The 16,527-nt window shown below is 40.1% G+C and overlaps 1 protein-coding gene and 1 non-coding gene across 3 annotated transcripts in view; both read right to left on the bottom strand.

Moving 5' to 3' along the window:
- Positions 1-1,773: 1,773 nt before the first annotated feature.
- The window catches only part of LOC145469960 (E3 ubiquitin-protein ligase TRIM45-like), a 29,070-nt gene continuing 14,316 nt past the window's right edge, over positions 1,774-16,527 (bottom strand). For both annotated transcript variants that reach the window (XM_081453786.1, XM_081453787.1), the window contains exon 3: positions 1,774-4,376. In XM_081453786.1, the coding sequence (XP_081309912.1) occupies positions 2,916-4,376 (1,461 nt within the window). In that variant the 3' untranslated portion in view covers positions 1,774-2,915. The remainder of the gene's footprint in view (positions 4,377-16,527) is intronic.
- On the bottom strand, positions 5,489-5,561 carry Trnat-agu (transfer RNA threonine (anticodon AGU)). Its single transcript has one exon. It is a non-coding gene; the product is annotated as a tRNA-Thr (tRNA).

The following is a 16,527-nucleotide window of genomic DNA, read 5'->3' as shown; positions in this document are numbered from 1 at the left end:
TAGTCAGGCAGGCAGTCATTTCTTTTCTTTCTCTACGATTCGAAGATATTTTCCCTTAAACAAAACAAAAAGCTCTGAAGTTCCCCTTTGCCTCGCGCCATACTAAGTTGACCCCATGCCTTACCAAAAAAGAGCCGAGGTTCTAGTTTGCTAATTCTGATTTTCATGAAACTGTAAAGACCTGATGATCCGGTCACAGTTACATACACAACTTAAGCAGATGTGGAATTAAAGCCTAAGAAAAATCCAGGCTTGAACGGAAAATGAACCCATGAGCTTTTGCGGTACCGGTGCAGTGCTCTACCCAGCTGAGTTTTTAAGCCGTCTGGGAATTAGTCACAGCTGCTTCCGTGATCTATTACTGAGCAGACGCAGGGCAACATGGAATCTACTTGTTTTATAAAATAAAGAAACAACAGCATGTTACTGAAGTCATCTAGGCGCGTCTGTCCTTCAATAGATTGATCATGGGTAAAAACCAATCAAAATGTGATAATAATTCGACATATTGTATAATGCATGTATGATATTTCAGACGATCAGATTGTATGGCTGTGTCTCACAATGACTGGGAACTACAAAATTCACGAATTTGATTGGCTGAAATCGCGGTCGATAATGACCGCGGTCTAGATTTTCCCACCTAAACCGGCGTCTAGACCAGTTACATTTTGGGGCGGAAAAGTTGCAAACTAAGATACACACATATTGACTATTTTCTTTTCAAAATATTATTTAGTAGAAGTGCCAAAAAGCCTAAAGAGAGAGAGAAAAAAAGTAACTTTGGCAGATTTAAGCTCAGCTCATCACCGTTCGCAAGCAGAATGTCAGCTAGTACAAACCAGTTGCATAAAACAAATTAAATTTTTCTTGTTTGCCATATAATTTAAATATATCTTATGAACCAAGCTTAGTCCTGCCAAGCATGAGGTCTGTATGGGTGAATCTTGACCTCGGTCGTGAGTATAGACCTCGCTGCGTTCGGTATGTACTCACGACCTCGGTCAAGATTCTCCCATACAGACCTCCCGCTCGTTAAATCTACTAACGTGCAGAGCGTACTGTAGCCCAAGTCTTTTGACGTGCTGTAAGAAATGGTGCGAGGAACGCGAAAACAAATTTTGACAAGCGAAATAAACAAGTGGCTTTTCTTTTTCTCGCAGTGTTTTCTGAAAGAAATTTGTTTCTACTTGCCTCCATCGCGTTTTAGAAACATTCGGGAAACTGTTTGGGAAAACTCGAAATAGCTTTGGCAAGGAAACACTCGAACATTTTTCATCCTCGCAAACGTCCACGCGTGTTTCAATCGAAAGACGCATGGATTTTTTTTCTTTCTTGAACAAAATAGATTGCATCGTCTGAGACCCCTTACAAGAATAAAAGGTTTTTTTTTTTATCAACACGTCGCATTCTAGACCAGGAGATCGGGCGAAAAAAGAAATACTGAAGACCTAGGTTTTAAATAAGCTTTAATAATATCAGAAAGTTAACACCGCTGCTGCAGGAAATGTGAAACGGATTCCAAGAATCCAGAAAAAGAACCCAAGTGGCACAAATTGTACGAGGATATTGCAAACCCCCAGTGACTAAGTTTGACAGATTAGAAAAACCCTTCAGGAATTGGAAGTCGAGAAATTTTAGCGTATTGGGTTTTGACTGGCCATGCAAGCAGAAACGGCACCCAAAAAAGCGCTACTATTTGCTCTTTATTCAGGCCTTGAAGAGGAGAATTAGTGCAGTGATGGGGAAGGAGAAGGGGGCGGGGGAGGGAGGTAGGGGGCGGGAGCCAGGGAGAATGGGGGGTGGAAGGCGGGAGAGGATAAGGTGGGAAGCGGGACAGAAAAGGGCGGGAAGAGGAGTTTTAAGAAGGCGAGAATCATTTGTTAAGTGTTAAAATACTTTCAAAAACAAGAACCTTAAATGTTATTTGACTTACATCTAGCTTATTTTGAGGATTCTGGGCCGACTGAAAAACAGAGATTGAACGTTGGACTAATTAAAAGCCTGAGGCTTACTTCCGGTAAAATTGGAAACCCTTCTACGGTGGTTACGTCATAGGTCATGCAATGTTGTCACTTAAGCTGTCAAAGGACGTGACGAAGAGGAACAAGGGTGAAAACAACGGAAAAACGGAAAAGGAAACGCCCAATGATTGCGAAGCTAAATAAATAGAGTATGTTTTGAGTCTTCCTATTTACGGGGGACGGGAACAAGACGAACAAGTACGGGTGTCGGGAGATAAAGGTACCGGAAGCAGGAAAGCAGGGTACGGGAATTAAGTGGGAGGTTTTGACCCCCATGACTCCCAGGGCATAAACTTAATTATCGTCGGAGAAATTAGGTGCACTGTGCAATTTGAATGACCTAGATTTTTTTAGAGCCACGCATTTATCCGACTACATAAACAAACCTTTGGCTGGCAGCAAACCTGAGCTACATGTATTTCATTGATGTATTTGTTTCCATGGTGACTGAGTATCAAATAAGATGCTTGTGTTTACGTCTCGAAAACTATTTTTCATTAGACCGTCAGATTTTCTCGATTTCTGTTCTGTATTACGTTTTCTCTTATGTCAAGGAAAATGACTTCTCAGGCTTTGCATCAAATTCGACCAGGAGAATGTTTTGACATAAGTTTTTGTCTCTTTTCATTCTGAGAGCCTTTTTATTGTAAGTTCTATTGATTGAATTTTTTTTTTTTTTTAACATTACTTTCCATGAAGGCATTCTTTCTGTTTTACTTTTTGCGCCTTTTTGCGACGGATCTACTGTAAACACTTCGTAAAGTTTTACCCAAGCAATGCGATGTACTCAGAAAGCTTAGTAATCTTGCATAAACACACGCTGAGCTACTCAGATCCGGCAAAGAGAGTCAGGAACTTTTTTTTTGTTTCTTTTCAAACAAAGAATATTAGCTAAATGAGAAAAACGCTGAAGTCTGGACCATCTACAAAAACATCTGGGTAAAGATGGGGAGTTACTGGTACTTCGATGTCTCGCCAGATGTCCGATTCCTTTGTTCTCTCGTTGTATATGATCATCTGCCTTTTCTCGATGTTCAGGAAAACAACAAACACATCACCATGTCGTGCGGATTTCACCGGACTTGGAGCGGACTCATGACCAGAGGCGAAATGCTGTCCATTCGTCCAGCACCAACATTTCTTGCGAAAGAGATGCGTAACTCCTATTTCTTGATAACCGTAATTTACCTCATGATTTCCCCTCATCAACTTTATTCTCCAAGAGTGTTGTCCATCTTCAAACACGCAATCACTCAAGTATGTGTAGTCGCGGAAACCGAAGTTTTGGAACCAGTAGAACCAAGACCTGAGATATAGAGCTGGCTGCACGTCCCAAGAAAACGGGCTACCGTAGATCTCGCCTCCGCTAATCTTTTCGCTGAAAACTCTTATCTTGTAGGTGCCACTGCACTCTGGCATGTAACGGAAACTGTGAGTTCCATCTGCGTTTTTTTCAAGCAAAATATGGAAAGGTGTCTCGGCTTTCGGTTTTAAGATGCCCACCTTGAAATTATCAAACACATTGCGCAAGCCAAGAGTTTGGAAACTGTTTCGAGCGATGATAAATTCGCACGATTGCAAAGCTCTTCCCGTGTATAAAACTCCGCGCTCTCCTCCACGCATGCTTAAAGAACACTCCCCATGTGATGCTATTGAACCAGTTTCTTCTAACGTTTCTACGTCAAAGGCTGGCTTTTTCTCAAGTTGGTAGACAACTTTTTCACAAGGAGTGAAATGCTCTGCCAAAGTTTGTAACTCGGTTATTTCTTTCTTGACGTCATTCTTTTTGCGTAGAAATTCAACCTTATTTGTATTGACGTCTAGTATCGTCTTAGCAGCCTCCGCACTGTTGAGAGACAAGAGAAGTCGTTCCTTCTGTTCATGTAGCTTTTTCATCTGGATTAAAGTCATGTCACTAAGATCTTGCTTCAAACGTTGCCTCTTTTGTTCTAACAGCGCACTGTGTTCATTAATCAAGGCATCGATATGAGAATCTATCTCCTGAGCGACCTCCAATGCGTTGTCTTTAACTCTTTTCTCTTCGAGTTCCATGGAGGCAACTTCTGCTTTTAGAGCCGAGATCTTCGGTTTTGCCACGTTGACAAAGCTTACAATCTGTCTCTTCTCATAACTAAACACATCCTTGATGAACTTATACGAATGACCACGGTGATTTATCTCCGTACAGGCTTGACAAATGGGCTGCTCGCACACTTGACAATACAGCTCTAATATGTCTTGCTTGTGCTTTTCACAGCGAGGACTTGCGTTCCATTGTGCATCTGCATTTACTGACATGAGGTTATTGATCAGAACGTTACATGGAAGGCTTGGAATGCCGTCTCGTGGAAGCTAACAAAACGCAAAAAGAACCTTCATGTAATTCTAAAGTCTTAAAACATAGAGGGCAAAATACTGAAAAGCGACTGTTTAAGAAAGGGACTGCACTTTGTGCTAACTTCAAATAGTTATAAAATTAAAAATCGCACAGGGTGAGATAAAGCGTTCCGTCTTAGGGACGAACCATTAGCAAAGTAATGGGGGCGTGGGGTGGGGAAAAAAAGAAAAAGAAAAATCATGCAAGGAAGGGTGACTGAAAAAAAAAAAATTCCTGCAGGGCGAATTGCACTGTCGGCCTTACAAAGTGTACCCGCCTGAAGACCAACTTGGCAGCCACTTTATACTGCAGTTTTAATTTTTTGGTCCTGGTGTAATCCCCATTTACCTGGTCTTCTTTACAATTAGGAAAACGGACATTTTAACCATGGCTTAAAAGGGACAAAAACAGCCATCATGCTTGATTCGTTTCCAAATAACCAAGCACATACCGTGTTTTGAAAGCCTTGACATAAAAGAATGATTTCACAACGGACATGTATAAATGACGATTGTGGACACAGATGTGTACACCTATGGCGAACTGTTACACATCCCTAAGATGGCCGCTAAGATCAACGTTGGAGGTGTTGACACAACTGATGCGGTTATTATGGGTTTTTTTAATCCATTTTAAGTTTTTGACAAAGTAAAATACGAATTAAAATTCAAGTCCAATCGATACATTAAATTTATTGGCTGAAACTCGTGAAAAACGTACCGAAAACGCTTTAATTTTTCAATATTTTCTGAGCGGGTATACCCCCAGATCCCCTAACGGAATAGGTCCTTTGGTTCCATATTTGTTACTGTATGGCCACTCGCAGAATCCCAGCTAAAACCTTGATTCACTGCATACCAAGATTGAATTTTATTACAAGGGAATGAATGATTAAAATTGATATTTCCCTAAACATTAAACAAAAAATGCAAAGCAGCCCCGTCAGTTAGGCAATAGCCGTCTAAATGTGTCTCACAATTGTTTACGTGCCCTCCGGAGTGTAATTTTCACAGTACAGCAAAACTACTGTGTGAAAGATAAAATGTACATATATATATAAAAGTGATTAAATGTTTGAAAGAAAATTCGCCCTGAGTGGGATTTGAACCCACGTCCCCCCGCATACTAGTCGGGTGTGATATCCACTACACCATCAGGACAACCATGCTGGCAACACGGCAATCGAAGATGTGATTTTACGTGGCATGGAACGTGGTCTCCCGGGAAATTTTCTTTCAAGGTGACAAGGTAGGGGAAGCCTATAACTCCATTTTGAAATCCAACTAAGGATCAAGTTCATGATACACGACCGAAGTCAACTTAGCGGATGACAATGGAGGATCCACAAGGCATACAGGCTACTTTCAAATTAATATATACTGTATATGAGAGAACCCCTAACCCTGTTCACCCCAAGTAATCATATTTTAAAGTGAATAAATGTTTGAAAGAAAATTCGCCCTGAGTGGGACCTTGAAAGAAAATTTCCCGGGAGACCACGTTCCATGCCACGTAAAATCACATCTTCGATTGCCGTGTTGCCAGCATGGTTGTCCTGATGGTGTAGTGGATATCACACCCGACTAGTATGCGGGGGGACGTGGGTTCAAATCCCACTCAGGGCGAATTTTCTTTCAAACATTTATTCACTTTAAAATATGATTACTTGGGGTGAACAGGGTTAGGGGTTCTCTCATATACAGTATATATATATATATATATATATATATATATATATATATATATATATATATATATATAAAGTTAAGATGCTTCGAGCCAACAGGGATGCCACGCGCCAGAAGGATCCAAAAGGATTCGTAGTCCAAACCTCGAGTAATGAAATTTGTAGGCAATTGTGGAAAACGAGGACGGACAACTTCGAGCGAAAAAAATATACAGTAAAAAATCTAAGAAATCTAAAAAAAAGTTTAAAAATTTAATAAAAATAAACGTTTCGGTCAAAGACCTTCATCAGTTGCAACTGATGAACTGCAACTGCAAGGCACTGCAACTGATGAAGGTCTTTGACCGAAACGTTTATTTTTATTAAATTTTTAAACTTTTTTTTAGATTTCTTAGATTTTTTACTGTATATTTTTTTCGCTCGAAGTTGTCCGTCCTCGTTTTCCACAATTGCCTATATATATATATATATATATATAGTTCGTACAAAGAAGAATGGACTACATCTGTTCATTTGAATCCTTTATTGACCCGACGCGTTTCGCCTTACGCCTTCTTCAGGGGTCTAGACTGCGTTCGGTATTACAGTTAATTATATTACTTGTTAAAGGTAATTTCATCCGTAAATTGCTTAATTGTATAGCATAATTGTGTGTGTACATCAATTACGAGTTTGCGTTAATTAGCGACCCTTACAACGTATGTTAAAAACAATTTGTGTACCCAGAACTTTGTAAAGATCACTGCAATTATACTGAATGGTTATATATATATATACTATTACAAATGAAGACAAACTGAACAAGAAAAAGAAGAAAAAATCATTGTCATTAAGTCCATTAACTGAACACTTTGCGCCCTTATGGGCTTAATGACAATGATTTTTTCTTTGTTCAGATCACGCGTTCAAGACGCACGTAACTTATCATGTACTTGTGTTGGCACGCGCGGTAGATTAGTTACGCGCGCGCGTTTGTCAAGGTTGTTACTTTTAAAAGTAGAATGACGCGTGCGGTTGTAACAGCTCATTGACCCCGAGGAAGACTGTTGTAGGCAGTCGAAATATAGGTGTGCAACTAGATTGTGTAGTTTGTCTTCATTTGTGATAGTATATATGAGTTCATGAAGATCGTTTATGTGTGGCTGGTGTTTGTGAAGATTTATGTATATATATATATATATATATATATATATATATATATATGAGTAATAACGAAGAGGCAAGATTTGCTGTTACTCCGAGTTTCGTGCTTACGCACTCATCAGACAGTATTTAATGATCATTAAATACTGTCTGATGAGTGCGTAAGCACGAAACTCGGAGTAACAGCAAATCTTGCCTCTTCGTTATTACTCATATACTCAGCTCTACACTATATGTGTATTGAGCACTATTTTAATGGGACCTGCTACTTCCTCATATGGTTATATATATATATATATATATATATATATATATATATATATGAGTAATAACGAAGAGGCAAGATTTGCTGTTACTCCGAGTTTCGTGCTTACGCACTCATCAGACAGTATTTAATGATAAGCATTCCTATCAACTAGATATATATACACGGTATTAAACAATAGGCTAATTGCTGGACTAGTTGCATTACAATAAGTGATAGTTATACTGGAAAACAATAGGTGTGAAGACAGAAATTACGGGGACGAGTATAAACTGCGTGGGTGCAGTACAATATAAAGAAAGTGTCAAGCGTTCTTCAAGTAGAATTTGTTCTCGTGCCGGCATTTAGAAATAAGTTCTGATCTTTTGTTTAGTAGATTGTCGTTGCTATGTTTGATAATCATTAGTTTTTCTGTGAGGCAGAGGTCGCATCGTTTGGAAATGTTGTTGTAGGGTCTTGCACGGCTAATAATTGACCATTTGATGTTGAAGTCTTGTTTTTTGTCGTGTAGTTGCCAGATGTATTTAGAAAGCTCGGTGCTGTTGATGTGTTTTCTGTGCTTAAATGTGGATTTGTGCTGCGAGAATCTCTGTTTGAATGTTCCTTCTGTCAGTCCAATGTAGTTCTTGGTTGTGTTGTTAGTTGTAACTTGTGCGTTGTAGATTACACTGGAAGTCAGGCATTTGTTGTCTAGCGGGCATTGGTCTTTTTTGCGGCAGTTGCATTGCTCTCCGGTGATTGCGTTGGCGTTGTTGTCGGCGTTTGTTATTTTCATGTTGTGTTTGTTGATTACTGTTTTCATGTTGTCCATGCAACTGTAGCTGACTTTGACGTTGTTTTTGTTGAAGAGGCTGTGGTATTTATGTTGGTTCGGAAAGTGCTTAGATATGAGCTTCAGGAATGTTCTACCGATGTTTGTCTTTACGTTTTTACTAAATGGAGGGTTGTACCATATAATGTTTCTTTGTCTGTTGCGTCGGGGGCGTGTTGGTTGATTGTCTTCGTTGTAAATTAGTGTTTCAGAGTATCCGCTGGCTTTCAAAGCAGTTTCGTAGATTGGTTTGGCCTTGTTGAATTCGTGTTCGTTGCATGAGTTGGCGGAAATACGGCGATTGATGGATGCTGGAAGTTGCTTTATTATGTTAGGTGGGTGGTTAGACTTTGTGTTGATGTACTGCGGCTCGTCGTTAGGCTTTCTGTAGGGGCAGTAGGTACCTTTTGTAAGATCGAAGGTGACGTCCAGGTAGTTAACAATTTTCATGTTAGTCTGTATGGTAATGTTAAGTCCATATGTCTTGAAGCGTCTTGTTATGTCCTTCTTTGTACGGTCTGCTTGAGGTCCGGAGATGTTTTTGAAGATGGCAAGTCCGTCGTCTCTGTAAAGCCCGATGTTGTCTATCCCGTATATGTTACACAGGTCGTCGAGAATGAATAAGCCTACGAGCTCGCATACTTCGGCTCCGTCGAAGCTGCCCATAGTAACGTCAAAAGAACTGTTGTTTTTCTTGATCCAGGCGGTGTTACTGTCAAAGAGAAGGGATTTTCTTGAATGCATAATAATATCGATGTCGCGGTCCGTAATGGAAGTGAATTGTTTGGCGAAGTTGATTGCGTCTGTAAGAAGTTTCTCAGTAATGGAAGGGTAGAAGTTCTCAATGTCAAATACGGCGAAGGTATGTTGATCTTTGTGTTGTATAGAGGAGAACCAGTTGATGACGGATGATGAGTTTTTCCATTGGTTAAGGCCAGTCTTCTGTCTCACAGTCGTGTTAATGTTCGCGTGTTAATGTTCGCGAGGATTTCTTTACTGAGGATTTCTTTACAGTAAAGAAATCCTCGCGAACATTAACACGACTGTGAGACAGAAGACTGGCCTTAACCAATGGAAAAACTCATCATCCGTCATCAACTGGTTCTCCTCTATACAACACAAAGATCAACATACCTTCGCCGTATTTGACATTGAGAACTTCTACCCTTCCATTACTGAGAAACTTCTTACAGACGCAATCAACTTCGCCAAACAATTCACTTCCATTACGGACCGCGACATCGATATTATTATGCATTCAAGAAAATCCCTTCTCTTTGACAGTAACACCGCCTGGATCAAGAAAAACAACAGTTCTTTTGACGTTACTATGGGCAGCTTCGACGGAGCCGAAGTATGCGAGCTCGTAGGCTTATTCATTCTCGACGACCTGTGTAACATATACGGGATAGACAACATCGGGCTTTACAGAGACGACGGACTTGCCATCTTCAAAAACATCTCCGGACCTCAAGCAGACCGTACAAAGAAGGACATAACAAGACGCTTCAAGACATATGGACTTAACATTACCATACAGACTAACATGAAAATTGTTAACTACCTGGACGTCACCTTCGATCTTACAAAAGGTACCTACTGCCCCTACAGAAAGCCTAACGACGAGCCGCAGTACATCAACACAAAGTCTAACCACCCACCTAACATAATAAAGCAACTTCCAGCATCCATCAATCGCCGTATTTCCGCCAACTCATGCAACGAACACGAATTCAACAAGGCCAAACCAATCTACGAAACTGCTTTGAAAGCCAGCGGATACTCTGAAACACTAATTTACAACGAAGACAATCAACCAACACGCCCCCGACGCAACAGACAAAGAAACATTATATGGTACAACCCTCCATTTAGTAAAAACGTAAAGACAAACATCGGTAGAACATTCCTGAAGCTCATATCTAAGCACTTTCCGAACCAACATAAATACCACAGCCTCTTCAACAAAAACAACGTCAAAGTCAGCTACAGTTGCATGGACAACATGAAAACAGTAATCAACAAACACAACATGAAAATAACAAACGCCGACAACAACGCCAACGCAATCACCGGAGAGCAATGCAACTGCCGCAAAAAAGACCAATGCCCGCTAGACAACAAATGCCTGACTTCCAGTGTAATCTACAACGCACAAGTTACAACTAACAACACAACCAAGAACTACATTGGACTGACAGAAGGAACATTCAAACAGAGATTCTCGCAGCACAAATCCACATTTAAGCACAGAAAACACATCAACAGCACCGAGCTTTCTAAATACATCTGGCAACTACACGACAAAAAACAAGACTTCAACATCAAATGGTCAATTATTAGCCGTGCAAGACCCTACAACAACATTTCCAAACGATGCGACCTCTGCCTCACAGAAAAACTAATGATTATCAAACATAGCAACGACAATCTACTAAACAAAAGATCAGAACTTATTTCTAAATGCCGGCACGAGAACAAATTCTACTTGAAGAACGCTTGACACTTTCTTTATATTGTACTGCACCCACGCAGTTTATACTCGTCCCCGTAATTTCTGTCTTCACACCTATTGTTTTCCAGTATAACTATCACTTATTGTAATGCAACTAGTCCAGCAATTAGCCTATTGTTTAATACCGTGTATATATATCTAGTTGATAGGAATGCTTATCATTAAATACTGTCTGATGAGTGCGTAAGCACGAAACTCGGAGTAACAGCAAATCTTGCCTCTTCGTTATTACTCATATACTCAGCTCTACACTATATGTGTATTGAGCACTATTTTAATGGGATCTGCTACTTCCTCATATGGTTATATATATATATATATATATATATATATATATATATATATATATATATATATATATAAAGTTAAGATGCTTCGAGCCAACAGGGATGCCACGCGCCAGAAGGATCCAAAAGGATTCGTAGTCCAAACCTCGAGTAATGAAATTTGTAGGCAATTGTGGAAAACGAGGACGGACAACTTCGAGCGAAAAAAATATGTATATACAGTAAAAAATCTAAGAAATCTAAAAAAAAAAGTTTAAAAATTTAATAAAAATAAACGTTTCGGTCAAAGACCTTCATCAGTTGCAGTGCAAGTGAATAATAAATTACAATAACCTTAAATAAGTTTACAGTATAAAAAATGACATAATATTACAAAGATGATTACATAACAGGGCGTGGTAACACATGAAAACGAAAAAATTAACCAATGATAAACAATCGGTGATTACTAAGCGAGATACTATGACAATGCGGTACAAAACTCAAAAGACACAAACCAAATAAGAATAAATAATCGAATATAATACAAATAAGATTAATATCAAAAAAGTAACGCGATTCGTCGAGTCAGCCGAAAGTGTGAAGGGACCCGCGTGTAAAATATTCAATGTTCAAAAAAGGCGGTCCCAAAATCCCCAAACAAAGCCCTTGAAACTATGCCGCGGCAAGGCACAACAGGCGCCCTAAACAGGGCTCTTAAACAACAATAATGTAATAAATTCCCCGATGGGGGCCCCTGAGAAAACCTAGCGCTAACAAAGCTAACAAGATCCAAGGTCAGGGCCTTTGAACACCTGAACTAAGATAACCGCCAAATTTGCAAGTTATTTTTGCGCTAATTGTAGTTTATTCTTTTTTTCGAGTGGAATTCCTGACGTTTATTCAAGCCAAAAGGTGCCAGAGAGAACAACTGTGCACTCCAATATGCCTCTTTAGTGATTAAAAGCTTTTCGATGTTACTTGTATTGTTTGCATTTATCTGCACTTGATCAATACACTGGAAAGAAAAGTCGTTTAAGTCGTGCGGTGTTCTGTTGAAATGCACCGCTACCTCACAAGTCTTTTTCTTGGTCAGCATAGCAGACTTGTGGTTGCGAAATCTAACTCTAAAATCTGTTGTTGTAGAGCCAATGTATTGTAAGTTACACTTCTTACACGAAGCCAAATAAATGACATTTTTTGAATCACAGGAAAGTTTCAATCGTATCTTATAGCTCTTGCCTGTTTGAAAACTTTGGAAAGAATTTGATTCAACAAAGTAGTTGCGACAGAGATCACATCTTGTTCTTTTGCATTTAAAGCAACCCTTAACCTCAACAACCTCTTCAACCTTAGTGTTAGAGCCATAACGAGATGGCGTTAACAACTCCTTAAGGTTTTTAGATCTTCGAAAAGAGGCTATGATGGAATTTGGCGGAAAAAATTCTTTTAATTTGGGGTTGGATTCCAAAATACCTAGGTGTTTTCTGATGATGCGACCAACATCAGGTAAATTTGGATTAAATGTTGTTACAAATGGAAACAATTTCTTCTCAGCTTTGGCACGAGTTCTAAGTAAGTCAGTTCTAGATGTAGTTAAGGCTTTAGAAAATTGATCTTCTACTAGTTTTGTGGGATAACCCTGATTGACTAAATAACCCTTGTATTCAGTTGTTCTCTCGGCAAGAAATACTTGTTCAGAGCAGTTTCTCTGTAACCTAGTTGCTATGCCATAAGGGATAGCCTTGAAAACGTGTTTGGGGTGAGCACTTGATGGTGGAAGATACAAGTGGCTATCAGTTGGCTTTGAATAAACGCCTGTCTGGATGAAACCCCCGATGAGATGTAAAGTTAAATCTAGCACGTGAAGCTCGCGTTCAGAAAAAACTAATTCAAATTTAATGGTAGGATATAGGGAATTTATAAAGTCAGTAAACTCATGCAGTGCAGGAAGGCCTTGTTGCCAGAGATCAAAAACATCGTCACGGTATCGCCACCATAAAGTCGGCTACGAAGATCCTACATATAGGCATTTGGCTGTAGTTGAAAGTTGGTGCAACAAATGGGTCAGAAAAGGTGAAATTTCAGACCAATTAGCTAATTGGATAATTAACAAAAAAGCCAAACCAGGGGTCGCCTTCGGTAATATTAAAACCCACAAAGCAGGGAATCCACTCAGGCTTATCACATCGTGTTGTGGTACGGCCATAGAAAATCTTTCAGCCTTCAGTGAATTTTACTTGCAACCGTTGGCTCGTAAGTTGCCATCTTTCATCAAGGATACGACCGATTTACTTAATAGAATTGAGGATCTTAACAGGAGTGGCCCTTTTCCCGAAGGCACCCTTTTAGTTTCTTGGGATGTTGTGTCAATGTTCCCTAACATAGATAATCAACTCGGTCTTACTGCAGTAAAGAAGGCACTGAATGCCAGAGAAAACCAGCTTCCATCCACTAATTGCATTTTAGAAGCAGTAGAAATTTGTTTGAAGAGCAATCACTCGGTTTTTAAGGAAAACTTTTTCCTACAAATTCATGGCACAGCCATGGGCCCAAAGAACGCCTGTAGTTACGCGGATCTTGCCATGGGGGAAATAGATTATCAAGCTAAATTTTCTGGCCCCATAAAGCCGACTTTATGGTGGCGATACCGTGACGATGTTTTTGATCTCTGGCAACAAGGCCTTCCTGCACTGCATGAGTTTATTGACTTTATAAATTCCCTATATCCTACCATTAAATTTGAATTAGTTTTTTCTGAACGCGAGCTTCACGTGCTAGATTTAACTTTACATCTCATCGGGGGTTTCATCCAGACAGACGTTTTTTCAAAGCCAACTGATAGCCACTTGTATCTTCCACCATCAAGTGCTCACCCCAAACACGTTTTCAAGGCTATCCCTTATGGCATAGCAACTAGGTTACAGAGAAACTGCTCTGAACAAGTATTTCTTGCCGAGAGAACAACTGAATACAAGGGTTATTTAGTCAATCAGGGTTATCCCACAAAACTAGTAGAAGATCAACTTTCTAAAGCCTTAACTACATCTAGAACTGACTTACTTAGAACTCGTGCCAAAGCTGAGAAGAAATTGTTTCCATTTGTAACAACATTTAATCCAAATTTACCTGATGTTGGTCGCATCATCAGAAAACACCTAGGTATTTTGGAATCCAACCCCAAATTAAAAGAATTTTTTCCGCCAAATTCCATCATAGCCTCTTTTCGAAGATCTAAAAACCTTAAGGAGTTGTTAACGCCATCTCGTTATGGCTCTAACACTAAGGTTGAAGAGGTTGTTGAGGTTAAGGGTTGCTTTAAATGCAAAAGAACAAGATGTGATCTCTGTCGCAACTACTTTGTTGAATCAAATTCTTTCCAAAGTTTTCAAACAGGCAAGAGCTATAAGATACGATTGAAACTTTCCTGTGATTCAAAAAATGTCATTTATTTGGCTTCGTGTAAGAAGTGTAACTTACAATACATTGGCTCTACAACAACAGATTTTAGAGTTAGATTTCGCAACCACAAGTCTGCTATGCTGACCAAGAAAAAGACTTGTGAGGTAGCGGTGCATTTCAACAGAACACCGCACGACTTAAACGACTTTTCTTTCCAGTGTATTGATCAAGTGCAGATAAATGCAAACAATACAAGTAACATCGAAAAGCTTTTAATCACTAAAGAGGCATATTGGAGTGCACAGTTGTTCTCTCTGGCACCTTTTGGCTTGAATAAACGTCAGGAATTCCACTCGAAAAAAAGAATAAACTACAATTAGCGCAAAAATAACTTGCAAATTTGGCGGTTATCTTAGTTCAGGTGTTCAAAGGCCCTGACCTTGGATCTTGTTAGCTTTGTTAGCGCTAGGTTTTCTCAGGGGCCCCCATCGGGGAATTTATTACATTATTGTTGTTTAAGAGCCCTGTTTAGGGCGCCTGTTGTGCCTTGCCGCGGCATAGTTTCAAGGGCTTTGTTTGGGGATTTTGGGACCGCCTTTTTTGAACATTGAATATTTTACACGCGGGTCCCTTCACACTTTCGGCTGACTCGACGAATCGCGTTACTTTTTTGATATTAATCTTATTTGTATTATATTCGATTATTTATTCTTATTTGGTTTGTGTCTTTTGAGTTTTGTACCGCATTGTCATAGTATCTCGCTTAGTAATCACCGATTGTTTATCATTGGTTAATTTTTTCGTTTTCATGTGTTACCACGCCCTGTTATGTAATCATCTTTGTAATATTATGTCATTTTTTATACTGTAAACTTATTTAAGGTTATTGTAATTTATTATTCACTTGCACTGCAACTGATGAAGGTCTTTGACCGAAACGTTTATTTTTATTAAATTTTTAAACTTTTTTTTTTAGATTTCTTAGATTTTTTACTGTATATACATATTTTTTTCGCTCGAAGTTGTCCGTCCTCGTTTTCCACAATTGCCTACAAATTTCATTACTCGAGGTTTGGACTACGAATCCTTTTGGATCCTTCTGGCGCGTGGCATCCCTGTTGGCTCGAAGCATCTTAACTTTATATATATATATATATATATATATATATATATATATATATATATATATATATATGTCTGAATTTATGAAAACCCTGTCAAATTTGGGGCAAAACTTTCGCGCCTGCCTGCCGGCGATAGCCAGCAGGGAGGCCTTTGCGGTGCTTGAAAAGCCAGAGGGGCTTCCGTCAAGCAGGGTGGGGGAAGATAGCCCTGGGACCTGGCTACCCGCTGATACCAAGCGGGGCTGCCAGGAGCTAACCCCAGGGGGGTGGGGTGGGTCACAGAGAGAGGCACATTCCTCAGTTAAAACTGCTCATTTTCTTTGCAGGACAGCCTTGGCCGGCAATGCCCTGCAGTCTTAGGGGCTGGCAGCCAGCCAGCCAGACACAAGCAAGGTGGGTGAGTAGGCTGTGTGTTGACAGAGTGCCTGTGGTTGATCGAGTGAAAAAGCCTGTGTATTTTCTTGGAAAAGTGTCAGGGTGGTTGTGTTGAAATTAGCACGGTTTTCATAAATCCAGACATATATTGGGGCAGAATGATTTAGGGGGGGCTCCAGTTTAGCTGCTGTGGCCCCAAACCAGTCATGGGAATCACTTCCAGCCGGCAGGTGCATGCTGGGGGCATTTCCCGGGCATTCCCCGCCAATAATTATTGGGGCAGAATGATTTAGGGGGGGCTCCAGTTTAGCTGCTGTGGCCCCAAACCAGTCATGGGAATCACTTCCAGCCGGCAGGTGCATGCTGGGGGCATTTCCCGGGCATTCCCCGCCAATATATGTCTGAATTTATGAAAACCCTGTCAAATTTGGGGCAAAACTTTCGCGCCTGCCTGCCGGCGATAGCCAGCAGGGAGGCCTTTGCGGTGCTTGAAAAGCCAGGAGGGCTTCCGTCAAGCAGGGTGGGGGAAGATAGCCCT

Source organism: Orbicella franksi, chromosome 15 (genome assembly GCF_964199315.1).
Source record: "Orbicella franksi chromosome 15, jaOrbFran1.1, whole genome shotgun sequence".
Classification (NCBI taxonomy): domain Eukaryota; kingdom Metazoa; phylum Cnidaria; class Anthozoa; order Scleractinia; family Merulinidae; genus Orbicella; species Orbicella franksi.
This window is presented reverse-complemented; position numbering and strand designations above follow the sequence as displayed.